At 42.4% G+C, this 15,858-nt stretch overlaps 1 protein-coding gene across 1 annotated transcript in view; it reads left to right on the top strand.

Moving 5' to 3' along the window:
* greb1 (growth regulating estrogen receptor binding 1) overlaps nucleotides 1-15,858 on the top strand; it is a 30,468-nt gene extending 14,610 nt beyond the window's left edge. Inside the window, exons 10-34 of the mRNA XM_059352663.1 lie at nucleotides 925-1,110; nucleotides 1,390-1,526; nucleotides 2,158-2,434; nucleotides 2,532-2,660; nucleotides 2,770-2,982; nucleotides 3,139-3,336; nucleotides 3,482-3,665; nucleotides 3,839-4,022; nucleotides 4,137-4,273; nucleotides 4,513-4,864; nucleotides 4,960-5,075; nucleotides 5,315-5,520; nucleotides 7,186-7,777; nucleotides 8,505-8,661; nucleotides 8,757-8,859; nucleotides 9,008-9,163; nucleotides 9,426-9,562; nucleotides 9,672-9,833; nucleotides 11,196-11,400; nucleotides 11,555-11,717; nucleotides 11,813-11,931; nucleotides 12,337-12,569; nucleotides 13,130-13,330; nucleotides 13,473-13,611; nucleotides 14,322-15,858. Coding sequence (XP_059208646.1) covers nucleotides 925-1,110; nucleotides 1,390-1,526; nucleotides 2,158-2,434; nucleotides 2,532-2,660; nucleotides 2,770-2,982; nucleotides 3,139-3,336; nucleotides 3,482-3,665; nucleotides 3,839-4,022; nucleotides 4,137-4,273; nucleotides 4,513-4,864; nucleotides 4,960-5,075; nucleotides 5,315-5,520; nucleotides 7,186-7,777; nucleotides 8,505-8,661; nucleotides 8,757-8,859; nucleotides 9,008-9,163; nucleotides 9,426-9,562; nucleotides 9,672-9,833; nucleotides 11,196-11,400; nucleotides 11,555-11,717; nucleotides 11,813-11,931; nucleotides 12,337-12,569; nucleotides 13,130-13,330; nucleotides 13,473-13,611; nucleotides 14,322-14,485 — 4,850 coding nt within the window. The 3' untranslated portion in view covers nucleotides 14,486-15,858. The remainder of the gene's footprint in view (nucleotides 1-924; nucleotides 1,111-1,389; nucleotides 1,527-2,157; nucleotides 2,435-2,531; nucleotides 2,661-2,769; nucleotides 2,983-3,138; nucleotides 3,337-3,481; nucleotides 3,666-3,838; nucleotides 4,023-4,136; nucleotides 4,274-4,512; nucleotides 4,865-4,959; nucleotides 5,076-5,314; nucleotides 5,521-7,185; nucleotides 7,778-8,504; nucleotides 8,662-8,756; nucleotides 8,860-9,007; nucleotides 9,164-9,425; nucleotides 9,563-9,671; nucleotides 9,834-11,195; nucleotides 11,401-11,554; nucleotides 11,718-11,812; nucleotides 11,932-12,336; nucleotides 12,570-13,129; nucleotides 13,331-13,472; nucleotides 13,612-14,321) is intronic.

Here is a 15,858-nt window from a genome sequence, read left to right on the forward strand (position 1 = left end):
CTGTAGAGTAAGTGTATTTGTACCTGTGGGTGTGGGAGATTATCTGTACTGTGTGAGTTGGCTTACTAAGCAGCCAAAGTCAATATTGACATGTGGGGAAAAATATCCCAACAAGTTGTAAATACTCGACTTTCTCAAGCAGGTGAACAGGTTATGTTTTCAGTAACCATCCGACAGATGGTCAGTTTAGCTCGCCTCTCCTCACAGGTTAGAGGTCAGCCAACTCCCCAGGCTGTTTCTTAGCTTTTTGCCCTCCTCTTACAACCTTTTCACCCCTTTGTATCACCTGTCAACTCATCTACCTCTCCATTTTCTATGCCCTCAACTACTTCCTATATCTGCTGTATGCACCCCCCCCATTTTCCATTCATTGTCATCACATGTCAGTTCCTGTCTTTTTCACTTCTTTAGCTGCTCTTGAGCCTCTCATCATATGTTTACTATCCCTACTATTATCCCTCTCTACCTTCGGAGTACACAGAACTGCATTTTCCCACTACTCAATCCTGTACAGCAACCGGTCACTATGTGGATTTTACTAAAGTAACTGAAAGAAACATATCGGCAATATAAAATCAACATCATCATAAAACAGCCTATGACAGCCATAATGACTAAGACAAAGATGTATCACACTGACATGTCTATGCATTGTAATTGTCACATTACATTATTTCCTAAAAAACAGTCAAACCCTCATGCTTATCCATTCATGCATTACACACATGTATTTGACAGATTATTTTGTCTAAAGGAACTTTCAGTTCCATGTACGTACGAATTTTACATATGACTGGAGAGAATTTTGGTTTAGTATCTTGCTAAATGACACTTCAACATGTGAAAAGGAGAAGAAGGAGAGGGTCAGCTAACAGTTCACCTGAGCCATAGCCCAACTCATCTGTCTACCTCTAATTGATGCAGGTCACGGCCCACTCCCTCAGCTGACTGGAAATATCACTGAAGTCCTCGTCAGTTCTCTGCTCCAGAGTTGTTACCTGAGCTCTCAGACACTCCCCAGAGTCTACCAGCACTACGGACCATCACCCATCCAGCCATTGTCAACTGAGATGCAGATTCTACTGACAGTCTACTACCTTGTTCAGCTAGGTCAGTGTAAAACCTTTTCCAGAATAAAGCCTGTAATCATACACAGCTCAGTCAGACTGCAGAGAGGGGGCAAGTGATTCATGTTTTATGATATGGCCACTTATCACAATGGCCACTAGGAGGCAGAAAAGCTATGAATGTTTAAGTTGAAATGTTCTGACTCTGGCTTTTGTTATTCCCCAAAATAAAAACATATTCCCTAACTACTCTGAAGGTTTTCGGATGTTTCTTCACCTCATTTACTTTCACTTTGTCTCTCACCTACTATATTCATCAAAGGCCCAGAACAGGTGCCCCTGATAGAGGACTTGGAGCAGATATTCATGCGGTCATGGAGGGAGTCTCACCTCAGTGAAATCAGACAGTACCAGCAGCCTCAAACACCTGTCACCCAGGGGAGGCACTATGGCATTGAGGTGAGAACGTCTGAAGAGTGTCTTACTGTCAAATACTAAGTTTAAGGAGAAAAAAAAAATTCAAATAAGCAAACAAGTAGAAATTAGACTTCAGACCTCACTTTTGTATACCCTGTCACACATGCACTGCAACCCTGAAATTATCTAAACATTACCCGGAGGAGCTGTATTTGACAATGCAAATGTCAGAATCAGTTGTACCGAACATGAAAGTTTGAGTTTATCCAGCCATATCCCAAGTACAAAGTGTCTGTCAGCACGCAGGTGGGTGTGTTAGATGACTTTTCTATCATGTGAATGGCACTAAACCAGGAGAATACAAACATCCCTGGTTGAAGAAGAATTGTCATTCACACAAAGACATTAATGAAGATGCCTAACTGGAGAGATTATGAGATTTTGGAACTTCTGTCAGTAAGTGCTCACGGCAATCTCAGACAAATTTGAGGAACAGCAAGAAACGTCATGACCATGTTACAAACTGGCTGTGTGATTGCGTTTTCTGTAGTATACTTTTTGCATCATGTTCTATGATGTCCTCCTTATGAAGCATATTACAGAAACAAATAATGATGAAGAGACAGAATATGACTAAATAAATGAACAAATTGCTTATCCTTTTCTACTCCAGACTCCATCCACCATTCCTGGACTCCCCCAGCATCTCTCCTTACCTCCCCAAAGCCAACAACCCCTGACCCCCAGCCAGCTCCCCTGGCTGGCCCAGCTGGCTGCCTCGTCCTGTGGAGAGGGCGTGGTGGTGTTAGGGGAGAAGATTGGATCTTTGGCTCAAGGCCTCCAGCAAACGTTCAGCAGGTTAATAGAAGGACGACTTGAAAACACCAACTACGTGGTCATTATTGTTACTGCACCGGGACAGGAAACGCAGTCATGTGTGGTAGTCACAGGTGGGGGTTGTGATTTTAAATGCATGTGTATGTGTGAATGTTGTTAAGTTGTCCTGAGAATTAACATAAATAATGTTTATTTGTCTGCATGTTGCAGGAAAACACCAGTGTCGTGCCTTGGCAGAGAGTATGTTCTCCCCCAATGAGGGTCTAAAAGAAATCAACCACCAGCTCTCCACTGGTGTTGCCCAGGAACTCATCCACTACTGCAATTCCCTCGGACAAGGTGTGCCTGCTGTTGTTACATACACATGTAACGTGTGTGCAATGCGGGCATAATTAATGTCTGTTTTGTCAGGATTCACTTACATGAAATATACCTTTTTGTTCCTCAGATGGTGATTTGGATACCCTGCTGAACAGTGCCACTGTGGACAGCAACGAGCCGTCTCCCTTATCCAGTAGTCAGGAATCAGCTGAGGATAAGAGTCTTAAAAGCACACACAGTCCCAAAGACACAAACAGTCCAAAGGCTTCAAATACACAGTGTTTGAAAGACTCACCCAGCCTTAAAGAGAGAGCTTCAAGTCCCAAAGACACCTGTTCAGGTGAGACACAGACTGGTTGAAATGTTTACTGTATACTGAATGCCCTATAATGTCTCTGCCTCCTTTTGCCAAATGTACACAGATGATCTAAGAACAATCATTATAATTAAAGGAAATCTGACTGTATATGATGAATTTGTGTTTGTATGTGTGTAGAATACTCTGTGGAGTGGCGTGAGGTGCGTCCAATTCAGCTGGCAGTGGCCAGAAAGCTGCTGTCCCATGTTTGTGCCATAGCAGACTCCAGCACACAGAACCTGGATCTTGGCTCCTTCGACAGGGTTAGCTTCCTCATCCTAGTCCCGCCCTCCAAGGTCACCTTTCAGCAGACTGTTCTTCACCTCTGGAGCTCTGGTTAGTTACATTACTCTTTTTTTCTCAGCAGTTGTTTTCATTGTTTCTTGTCTTTTAAAAGAAGAGAAGAATCAGTTTATATTGTTTCTGCAGGTCTCTATAACATGATGTGTGGACCCTGTTTCTCTTTGCCTGCATATCTCAGGTGTTCTTCAGGAGCTTGGGGGTTTGGACCAGGAGTGTGTGTCTCAACGGGAGGCTGAGCGTTATGTGGTCAAGATGGATCAGAGCGCTCAGGCCCGGATTGACAGCCTCATCCAGGAAGCACAAAGCAACTCCTACACACTCTACATCCTGGTCCATGACCATGCCCACTGGGACATTAACAGGTGTGTGTAATCGAGAAAACTAGAAAGAGATCAGAAGTGGTGTAGAATAATCACTGTGCTCCCTTGTTATTGATCAATCATTGCAACAACATGGTATAAGAACATCAACAAAGCAGTCAAGTGTGTTTTATTTGTCTCTGAATGTTTGTCTTTGTCTTTTTTATCTCATTCAGTGCCCCCCACAGTAGCTCAGACAGTGGCTTGGGTCTGGTGGACCAGCTGTTAAATTCCCGTCATGTCAGAGATGCTCCAAACATCCTAATTCTCCACGTCACCTCCTTCCCCTTTGCTCTTCAGACACAGTATACCCGCATCAGCCCCTACAATGAGATCCACTGGCCCTCTGCATTCAGCAATGTAAGATGGATGTCTCTGTGCGATACACACGGTGTAATTAACATGCACTCAGTACAAATATCTGGAGGTTGATAGAGAGTTTACAATTGTAACATTGCGTGTTTGTGTGTGTAGGATGTGGACCTGTATCATGAGAAGACACGCTACTTCGGTGTGTCAGAGCTTTTAGAGTCGACCCGTTCAGGGAGCAGCCTGCCTCTGATGCGTTATGATGCGTCCTTTGAAAGCATGGCTTCGGCCCTGGAAGAAAGGTACATAAACATACACATTCTTAATCCACACAAATACCTACATTTCACAAGCCAGTTTGAATAACTTGCAGGAGACACCATAATAATAATAATAATAATAATAATAATAATAATAATAGAGCATGAGGTGACAAAACCATCTCTCTCTCTCTCTCTCTCTCTCTCTCTCTCTCTCTCTCTCTCTCTCTCTCTCTCTCTCTCTCTCTCTCTCTTTCTCTTTCTCTTTCTCTTTCTGGCAGGTTCCCTAAACTGCACAGTGCCGTGATCCGGACTACAGTTTTGATCCAACACTACTGCATAGCTCTAATGGCTGCATCAGGCCGAATCGGCAGCTCTCACAACCTCCACAAACACACCTCTGTGGAGACCTTAGAGATTGTACAATCACTACTCACTGCTGCCCAGCAATGTCCCGCCCACCATGGTCACATGGTTCTGTTGCGGATCCCCTCCTTGGCTCTGGCAGCGTGGGCCCACCGGCGGCTGTCCAGAGTTAGGAGGCAACTGGGTCTGGAGGAGAGTTTTGAAATCATACTGGGGAATCCAAACCAAGCTCTGAATATTGGACAGAGCTTCACTGATCAGATCAAGGTGGGCCAGTAGATCAGATGATGTTACAAGTAGAGAAAAACACAGACAGATGGTGATAATTGTATATTTTCTGTGTTGGTGCATGTGTCCTGCAGACGTGGCTAAAGATCCAGGATGATGACTGGGTTCCTCAAACCTATCTGGAACTGGAGGCCCTTCCCTGCATCCTAATCCTGTCTGGAGCTGAGCCACTAGGAGAATCACTGCCCAGGTACACACAAAAAGTTCTGATCATAACTTTCCTACTTAAACTTTGACCCTTTGTTACCAACCCTCCATGCACTGTAGTATCACCAACTATTTACATTATTTGAACAAAAGTAGGTTTTATGTGTCTCCAGGTTAGAATAACCAAGTCTCCACTACTTAATGAAAAAGTGTTTTGCCAAAAGGTGGCAAGAACTACAGTAAATATAATCTGGAGTTTAAAGTGAATTCATCTGCCCACAGGTCACTGAAGTATTGTGATCTTAGAGTGATAAGCTGCTCCTACCTTCAGCGAACCACACTCGAACAAGAGCTAGGACTGGCTGCTTATCTAGTGAGAGCAGAGTCACGACCCCCCCACAACCCCGGACCAGGAAGTGACCTGCTGGAGAGTGATGCAGAGAAACTCAGCAGTACTGACAATGAGGAGGAGGAGGGACAGGAGAATGGTAAAATTACATTACAGTTGGGCTGGTGTACAAACATTTTTTAACATGAGAATGGACTGCTATTCTGAATGTTACCACTGGGAGGTCTAATTGATTCAGCTGCTGCTCCCAAGTGGAACATTATGAGAATCTCACAATACATGTTGCCTCGTCTATGTTTTTCTGTTCACTTCTTTTGTTGGCATCAAATCCAAAATGTTGCCATAGTGGGGCAGTTTTAGGTTTTTTTAGACTAACTCACCTCACCACCTGAAAAACCTTATAGTAGGGTTGCCAACCGTCCCTTGAAAAACGAAATCGTCCCGTATTGAGGTGAAAAGGGACGCACTTTGTCCCGTATTATTGTGACAGTAAAAAAATACTCAATGGAAAACGAATAACCGGGTGCTTCATATGAAAACTTACGGTAAACTTGTTCCCAGGCCCTGTCCTGCTATGTGACCAATGAGCTGACAGCATATTCACAAACAAGTATAACGATACAGAATACGCTCATCCCATTGGTCGAGGAGGTACTGTTGCTCACAGAGAAGATAGCGGAAGACAACAAAGCGGCATGCAAAGGTGACAGTGACACAGACGCCAACTCTTCTTTACGGGGTGCTACACCTTCGAGCAGCATGTGTTCATGACATGAATTTCATGCCCTTTTACTGAACCAATTTGGAATTATAGAATACCAGAATCTTTCAAAATGCCAATTTGATTGCATACATGCTGCATTTTAAAAGCCAATAAAAGGAGTAAATCAATTTCTTATCAGCAAACTCCACTACACCTTTGAAGACGAGGTCCCCATTGTTATTTTGTATTGAGTGAATTGCTAGATGATAATTTGTTTTCCATGTATTCATGTCACACAAAAATATGCATCTAATTCAATTCAGGTTTGAGTCAAATCGTTAAAAAACCTTTCACTCACAAAAAAAGGGGATGAAAAAATTCACCACGCCAGGAAGGTTAAAGGCAATCGGGTCGGCTGATGGTGCCAATGAGGTATCCCTTATTTATTTTTCATGGAGTTGGCAACCCTACCTTCTAGTAACAACTGTCTATAGCCCCTTTCATAGCGCAGTCCGGCGTTGCGGAGCGAGGTGGAAGGATAGTGGGGGGAAACAATAGTGAGTTGCGACAGAGCAGCAGTAGCACAGTGCTAATAGGCAACACAGTTAGCTCTGCAGCAGTACATTATGTATGTGCTGCAGCAGCAGCATGTGTTCACTTAGCGACAATTAGCGATGCTGGTTTGTTTACAATCAGCGGTTAGCATGCCGGTTTGCTTACAATAAGCGGCAGGCGCTGTGCCAAGTTAGCAACGGTGGCCGCAGTGAACAGTGATTCGATGACTGTCGGACCAAGTGGGAGGTGTGTGTTAGACATCACACTCAACGTCAAATATCCCGCTTCGCCCCGATGGCCCGTTCATAGTGGTCCCACTTCCAACAGTCCCACCAATTTTCCGCCTCTGTGACTACCTTTTGGAGGCAAAAAAATTGGTGAGATCATTTGATCCTGGCATCCCGCTTAGGGCGGGTTCATAGTGAAAGTGTTAAAGAGCCATAAATGTCCCGGCATGAAATGGCACTATGAAAGGGGCTTATAAGTGTCTATCTCAACTGATATTTTGTTTTATTCTTACTATCATTTTCTTCCTTCCTTTTCCAGGGGACTCACCTCTGTCATGCAGCCAGCAGCTGCAGTCATGTCCAGACAGCGGAGCTGTAGATCCTTTCCCTGCCCAAAACACTACTTCTCCAAATTACCAGAAAGGGACAATGGACACAATACAACCCCCCTCACAAGCACAGACTCAACTTCAACCCCAGCCCCCGTCTCAGTCTTTTTCATATCCTCAGCCTACATTACACCAGCCACAAGCGCAGAGTTACTCCCAGGCTCAGCTGATCTCCCAGCTGCAGCCACAGAATCAACCGTTATCTCAAACAAATTCCCAACCTTACACACTTCCCCAGCACCAGTCCCTCTCCCAGATACAAATACCCTACCCTCAACCTCAACCGCTTCCCCCGGCCCAGTCTCGTCGGCAACACTCCAAATCCACCTCCTCTGGCTCCTTGTCCCCTCGAGCCTCCTCTCCTCATCAGAGCTGCTCCTGGGCGCGGGGCGTGAGCCGCCCACCTTCTGTGCTCCTCCCTCGTGCCCTGTATGATATTATCACAGCCAGTGACAGCAGTGGGCTTCCACGATGTACTTCATTCCTGCCACACATGTCCGTCGCATGGGCTAGCAGCTTCAGGTAAATCTGACACACACCACTATATATAGTATACTGTGACCACTATTGCACAGCTGGGACGCTAAAACAGAGTGAACTTCCAGGACATCCATGGGCTGTTAGTACAATGCACAGTTACCCTTATTATCATTTACTCACAGAACTTCCAGAGTATACTTTTGAAACCTTGTCTTTCTATTCCAGCTTCAAGGCAAAACACAATGGGCAAAAGCATTGATGTTCATGCCTTGGTCAATTTTGAGATTTTGGATAGCTTTGCTTCCGTAACATGTCTTCTTTCAGACTAAATAACATATGAAATACACATTAAGGTGTTTATTATTATTAATTATTATTATTATTATTATTATTAAAAAAAGTTATCTTTAGATAATATCTCATTTGTATGCATAAAAAAACTTGCACTACAAAAACTTGTCTTAATGTATTTAGTCAACTTGGTAAGTTTTGTGTTGATATATATTAGTCAAAATGTGTACCCTGTTCATTTGCAGTGTCTCCCCATAAAGCAATCTAGCATTCCAACAATGTGATAAATGCTTAAAAACTTCCTATTCAGATTTGATGCAAGTGTGCAGCAATCGGAAATAGTTGATTTGATTTGTTTTAGTTCAGGCAGACCACTAAAGGGATTAATCTATCACCGGGGATCTGATGGACTGAATGTGTCCTGAAAAGATTGAAAGCTTGCTAGGAATTTCATCAGAACTATGTCTTTTGTGTGCAGGCCCTTATTGAGCAAGATGATGACATGTACAGAACAGTCACTGTACTATCGTCAGTGGACAGTCCCCCGCTCCTACCACATGGACAGCAGCAATCGCACTGAAGGACGAAGTGACAACTTTCACCCTCGCAGGCTGCTGCTCAGTGGACCCCCACAGGTTCTTTCTGTCTAAATCTCTTTCTTCTATTCATACTCAAGTTAATGCCATTGCGTATATTTACATTCATTTTCCTCTGTTCTTTCAATGGTCAGGTGGGTAAAACAGGAGCGTACTTGCACTTCCTGGGTATTCTGTCTCGAATGCTGATCAGGCTGATGGAGGTGGATATCTACGACGAAGAAGACATCAACTACAGTCAGTATATTTGCAGCATTTGTTGCCTACGTCATAAACATGACTATGCTTCTAAACTGCCTTACACCCATTCATTTTCTATATTTTGTACTGTCTTGATTACCAAATTTTGGTATTCACCATGCTGTAATCGCCTTTGTTTATTTAGGTGCACAGGCGGAGGGGGTGCTGTACCACCCACCCAATACTTCCTGGCCAAACCCTGACACTCTGAGGACGATGCCCTTTGACTACACCATCCATGACCCCAAATATGATGATATCAGCTCTGTCTATAGCCCTGGATATAAACCCAGTGCTGAGGGTAGGCACAGTCAGAAACACACACACAGAACACACACACACACAAACACACACACACACAAACACACACACACACACACACACACACACACATACACACACACACACACACACACACACAAGTTAATATATTAACGCACATCCAAAACTACATTTACAGAAAATTCATTTTCTTTGGTGTTGGTTGCTTCAACTAAAAAAAAAAGTTACCTGTACATTATGCTATTGTCCTTATCTGTCTTTGCCCCTGCTTTGTTACAAAGGAAACCCTGTGCGCCAGGAGGATGTGTACCTACGTAGGCGGACATCTAGGATAAAGCTGTCTAAATATGCAGCATACAACACATACCATCACTGTGAACAGTGTCATCAGTACTTGGGCTTCAACCCCAGATACCAGGTCAACAGAATGCACCAAACACATAATCTTGTAAATTACACTTGCACGCTGCTTCTGAAATGTAAAGACGCAGCTGATAATGTTATGTTCTCTCTAATGTTATATTCAGATGTATGAGTCAACACTGCATGCCTTCACTTTCACCCATCTACTGCTCGGGGAAGAGATCCAGCTCTACTTCATAATCCCAAAGTCTAAAGAGCACTACTTCAGCTTCAGCCAACCAGGAGGCCAGCTGGAGAGCATGCGGCTGCCTCTCACCTCTGATTGGGTAAGTCCTTATTTGACAACTGAAATCACAAATACTAGCATGTACTTTTGCCAGATGCTGATGCACATAGTGAAAAAAGCAGCAGAGTATGGCCTAGGTTGTGCTGGAAAATAATTGACTTGTAAGTAGCTGTTCCAAACGGCCAAACTTGAAGGCGTATTGAAAATCTGGTTTTAATATATAGATGCAAGATTTCAGTTTTACTACAGGGATAAAGGGCCCGTCATGATGTTGCCTTTTGTGACAAATGAAAAAGAAGATCCTGGAGAAACTGGTATACTTTGTCAATTCAACACAGCTAAATGGTAAAATGGTAAATGGACTGCACTTATATATCGCTTTTATCCAAATCGCTTTACACTACAGACTGCGCTCATTCACCCATTCACGCACACAGTCATACTGGTGGCAGAGGCTATCCTACAACGGTGCCATCTGCCACCATTGGGAATTCAGTCACACACTGATGAATGCAGCATCGGTGGGCCAGTTCAGTATCTTGCCCAAGGATAATTCGACATGTAGTCTGCCATGTTCAGGGATCGAACCACCGACCTTCCGATTAGTGGGCGACCGCCAATGGCTGCAAAGATTACAAAGACAAAAATGTATTAACCTCATATTAGGCCTAACATATCGGGTATTAATCTGCAGTTGATCTGGTGCAAAATGAAATCAAACCTTTCTATGGATATCAGTTGTTAAAGCCATGACAGTGTGCCAAAATGTGGCCTACAACAGCTGAGACATGTTTCAAGCCAAGCCAGGCAGAGATAATAAACACTTCTGGTGGAGTCTACTGGTGATTTAGGCTGAAGATCACAAGTACTAGTTAGGATATCAGTAGTTTATGAGGGTCAGGCGCTGTGCCAAAATCTGTTAATTCTAATCTCCAACATGTATACTAGATAATATAAAGAGAAATAAAAAGAGAAAATAAAGATTTAAACTAGGTAGAAGGTTTCCATTTAAGCTTTCTTAACATTGTAAAAGACCACTGATGTTATGATTTACTTATTTTTTTGTTTCCTGATTATCGGAAACTGTGTTTCAATCACTCCTTGGTACCCGTGTGTTGAGGTGGTGCTGTGCAGGGTGCAACACCCTTGAGCTTCACTAGGTGGTGCTACAGGATAGACTTTGATTAAAACTGTCCTTGTGGAAAAATGGATTACTGTAGACCAATAGTTTCTAATTATTTTCATAAAGATACAGGAGATTTCTGTTTGAGAGGATATTTAGCAAATTCAGTGAAGCATTAAAAGCTTCTGATCACAACCAGCTATTTGATCACATCATATCTTCATTGATATAATGTTATTTTGATCTTTTTTTTATTTGATTTTTTATTTGACTTCCCAGAGCCCAGACTGCATCAAGAGTCCAATCTTCACGCCAACCACCGGTCGTCATGAGCATGGTCTGTTTAACCTGTACCATGCTATGGATGGAGCTTCACATCTCCACATCCTGGTGGTCAAAGAGTACGAGATGGCTGTGTATAAGAAGTACTGGCCCAACCACATCATGCTGGTACTGCCCACTGTCTTCAACGGAGCAGGAATAGGTATGTTACTGTTACTGTTACTGTTACTCCTCTTAGATATGTAAAGATTCCTAAATTCATAGATGTGAAATACCGTAACACTGTATGGAAAAGTCAATATCAACTGCTTTTTCACTGTCCACCACCATCATAACCCATTTCCGTTCTTCTGCAGGTGCTGCACACTTCCTGATTAAAGAGCTCTCATATCACAACTTGGAGCTGGAGCGCAGTCGGCGTTTGGAGGGAGGGGGCCCAGCAGGTGACGTCTGGCCCTTCATCATCCTGGCTGATGACTCCTGTGTGATGTGGAATGCAGTGGACCTCGACGCACGCAAGTACATACAAACACATTATTTATGCATAATAATACGTTAATCCAGGTTATGAGTCCATTTTAACATCGCTACTGTTTGCTCTCTGCTGTCGTTAGTGGTCCAGTGGAGCACGCTGTGTCACTGAAGCAGATCTTACAGCACATGGAGGCGTGTCCAGACCTGGCCCACTACGGACTATGTGGGATCAGGAAGTGGAGCAGCCGTGGGCTTACAGGTCAGGGATCATAATGTCAGAAACCTTGAAAAGTCAAGAACTATTTTGACAGTCTTTGTAAATACTATGCAGATTAACATTATATTAACAATAAACTGTAACTGTGTGTGTTCATAAAATGGCCTTTTAAAATGCAGGACACATTCCTTAGATCTTGACTGCTGATACTGGTTGGTATGTCTTATCTTAAGTGTTTATTTGTTGGCCTGAACTATTTACTGATATTATATTCAGGTATGATTACTCTATGTCTGGCTCCAAGCTATCTCTAAGATCTTTAAACAACCCCCCTGTTAGTGAGTGTGCAGCCTCAGATACCCAGCCACACAGAGTCTGAAAACCAAAAGCTGACAGTGTTTCTTTTTAAGTCATGCATCTGGAGCATTTCTTTTTTGTTTCATCCAGGTAATAAGCAGAGGGAGCCCTTCTCCAGAGGTCACATTCATGACTTCCTCCTCCTCAATGTGGACCGGAGCCAGAATGTCCAGTACGACCAGAACCGCTTCACCTGTCACGATGTGGACTTCACCCTGAGGCTACACAGCGCCGGACTTCTTGTCTGCAGGTTTAACAGCTTCAGCGTCATGAAGAAGCAGATCGCCATTGGAGGATACAGGACATTTATCATCAAGACCAAGGTAGATGCTGAAGACAAACTTGACAAAACAATCACATACTGTAGCACTGGTAGAGCAAGATAAAGAAACAGATCTTAAGAATACAAGAATAACATACCATTTGCAGCTCAACAGGAACAAATTATAATATTTTCACATAAATTACATAAGACATTTTTAATTTAATTTAATCAATAAATATGACAATGTTGTCACAATATTTACTTAAACAATACTGTTTAATAACATTTCATTATGAAATGCCAAGAAAAATAGATGAAGTGAGACAACATACAGGCTATAGTATGTTTGGTAACTGATTTAATTCGACTAGCAATCAAGCAATGAATATCGTTATGAATGTGCGTATGCACATAACAGTTAATGAAATATGTTTCAGCTACACATCTTTATGGCAACAAAGGTTAGCAGTAATGTGCTGCCCACTGCTCCTTGCATGGTGTGTTCACTTGTGTGTAAAAAATGGATGGGTTAAATGCAGAGGTTGAATTTCTACATTGTGGGATTAATAAAGTAATTAATCTTAATCTTTTTAAACACAAGTTGTTGTTTTTTTCCAGACGACAGATGTTCCCACCTCAGTGGGGCCCTCACAGTACATCTGTGCCCCGGACAGCAAGCACCTTTTCTTGGCTACACCTGCTCAGCTCCTCCTGGAAAAATACCTTCAGCACACCAGCCAGAAGCTGTTTCCACTCAGCACCAAGAACTACACACACCCTGTACTGTCTGTCGACTGTTATCTCAACCTGGGACCTGAGGTATTCACACACACACACACACACACACACACACACACACCGATCTCTTTGTTTGTAGTATATGATTAACCTCTGAATGAATGGAGGTATAGGTTCATATATTCATAAATTCCAACAGTCACGCTCTTCTTGCCTCCTGCAGGTGACGGTGTGTTTTGTGAGTTCCAGACCTCACTCAGTCAACATCAGCAACACAGGGCTGCTGTTCAGTGGCCTTCTCCTCTGTTTCGTCGACTCCTTTGTGACTCCTGGGTTCCTCAAGAAGTTCACCTTCCTCAAAGGTACAAAAACAGACCATTTACAGACAATGACAAAATATACCGGTATGTGTGTGTTATAGTTGGTGCATTTGAGATCGGCCGATACCGAGTACCGATCCGATACCAGTATGTTATAAAAAAAAATTATCATCCTACACCTGCATGACCGTGATATGATTATCATTGTGGTAAGGCCTGGCTCAGCTCTAGATCACAGTACTGTACAGAGTAGAGTAAGCTATACATATAATCTTAGATCTTATTCTGAATTCATAAGTGTGGTACATGCAGCATTGTTGTCACAAACACAAACCTGGGCAGCCTGGCCTCAGACCAGTTCACATACAGTATACATTGATGTGTGCTGTACTGGAACCAGGTGCTGCAACACCACGCGTCAACTTCAATGGATTAATCTGACTACACCAGGCTCTCACGCCTGCAGAGACCCACTCTATAGTATGTGTAAAAATAGGCCAGTCTTCTATTTATATTTTATTCATGTGATTTTATTTATTGAAACAGAAATTGGTTGTAAAGTGTCGGCATTCATTTTTGCAGGTGTTTAATATTCAGTGTGGCCTGGGCATAACTAACCTATGACTGAAATGTAACTGATTCAGTTCCAGTTAAGGATCTTTGTTGCATGTCATAACTGTCTCCCAATTCTGTCAGAAAATGTGATGATTCCCATGTAATATTTAATTTTCTCTTCTTGTGTCTCCCTGTAGGTGCCACTCTGTGTGTCATCAGTGCAGACCGCAGCTCTTTGAGGCAGACAGTGGGCAGGCTGGAGCTGGAGGAGGAGTGGAGGTTCAGGCTCAGCGACGAATTCCAGACAGCCAACGCCAAGGAGGACCGACCGCTCTTCTTCCTCACTGGGAAACATATATGACTGAAACACGCGTGTACAGCCGGCTACAACGAGTTTCAGTCAAGACTGAAATCACTTTACGTGCCAAAGAGAAGAAATTCGCTAGACTGTTTTATGCCTTCACATCCTCACAAAAAAAGAAAACCTTTGTGTACTCCATTGTCAGGCTCACAACGGACGATTTTGGAATAGAAATATAGTACAGGTGCCAGATGAACAGATCCATTCTGTGTCTGACTAGGGCGTGCTTTGAACTCTTGGTGAGAGGTATCGCTTGTTTCCCCTGTCTGCTCAGACTCTGTTTAATGCAGACACTGTTTTTGGTCATAACTGAAGAATTCATATGCGAGTTGTGAAAAAACACACTTTATATCTTTTAATTGAATCCCTTCAAAATGTTCACATAATATATTACATGACAGACATGGATGTAAACCTGACCGTTTGCCGGAGGTATTCAACCGTATACACAAACACGTTCTGATTGGTCAATATAGTGTTGGCTATGGAAACAAGGAAATCTTTTTCTTTTAAGTGGCCTTTATTGAATCATGGTTAACCTGTGAGTTAGCAAAAGATTGTTGAGGAAACATTAAGGAAGTTTCAGTAAGCTTTCACTGTAAACAACTGTGCTAATGAAACAGTGTTGTTTACATTTAGAGTGTTTTAAGCCCCACTCCATAAATCACTTTCATGGTAACCTTACGAGAGTAATCTTTTTGATCCACTAGAATTTGTTTGCTATATTTAAAACAAGTAATGCAGCCAGTACATATATCCCTTGAAAAGATTGCAGGTACTGACTTTGTATTTTTTGTGTGTGTGCAGGCTTATGTATTGCAATATCCCAGTGTTCTGCACATCTTGTACACATGAACACATTATGAGAAGCTTTGAATAACAGTAGACACAATCATTTGTGTGCAATGGTAGCCGATTTTTGGCAACAAACTTTTTTTAATGGATGTTTTTTGTAGAGGTTTATTTTGCATGCCTGTTTTTACATATAAAATATTTTGAGTATATTTCATCAGATTTGTATTATGTAAAAAATACTACCATTGTGTGTACAAGAAGTAGCAATCTGCTTTGGAAGTAGATGATTTGTTATGCTTTTTGTTCCAGGGCATGCTGATTGTAGTTGTAACTGTTGAAGAAAAACAAGTCCACTGTATGTTAGGAGCATTTTAAAATGTACAGATTTGTATGGTTTTAATTGTATAAATGTACAGACCTTTTAAATTTCTTTTGTGTGTGTGTGTTTGTATTTTGCAAACAAAGAACTGAACTGACTGATATACAGATAAAGATTAACTATTCTACTAATACTACTGCTAATACTTTGAACTTAAAGGTTTGCAGTTGAAAACCAGGGTGGATTTGACAAATGAGTC

This window comes from Centropristis striata, chromosome 2 (genome assembly GCF_030273125.1).
Source record: "Centropristis striata isolate RG_2023a ecotype Rhode Island chromosome 2, C.striata_1.0, whole genome shotgun sequence".
NCBI lineage: Eukaryota > Metazoa > Chordata > Actinopteri > Perciformes > Serranidae > Centropristis > Centropristis striata.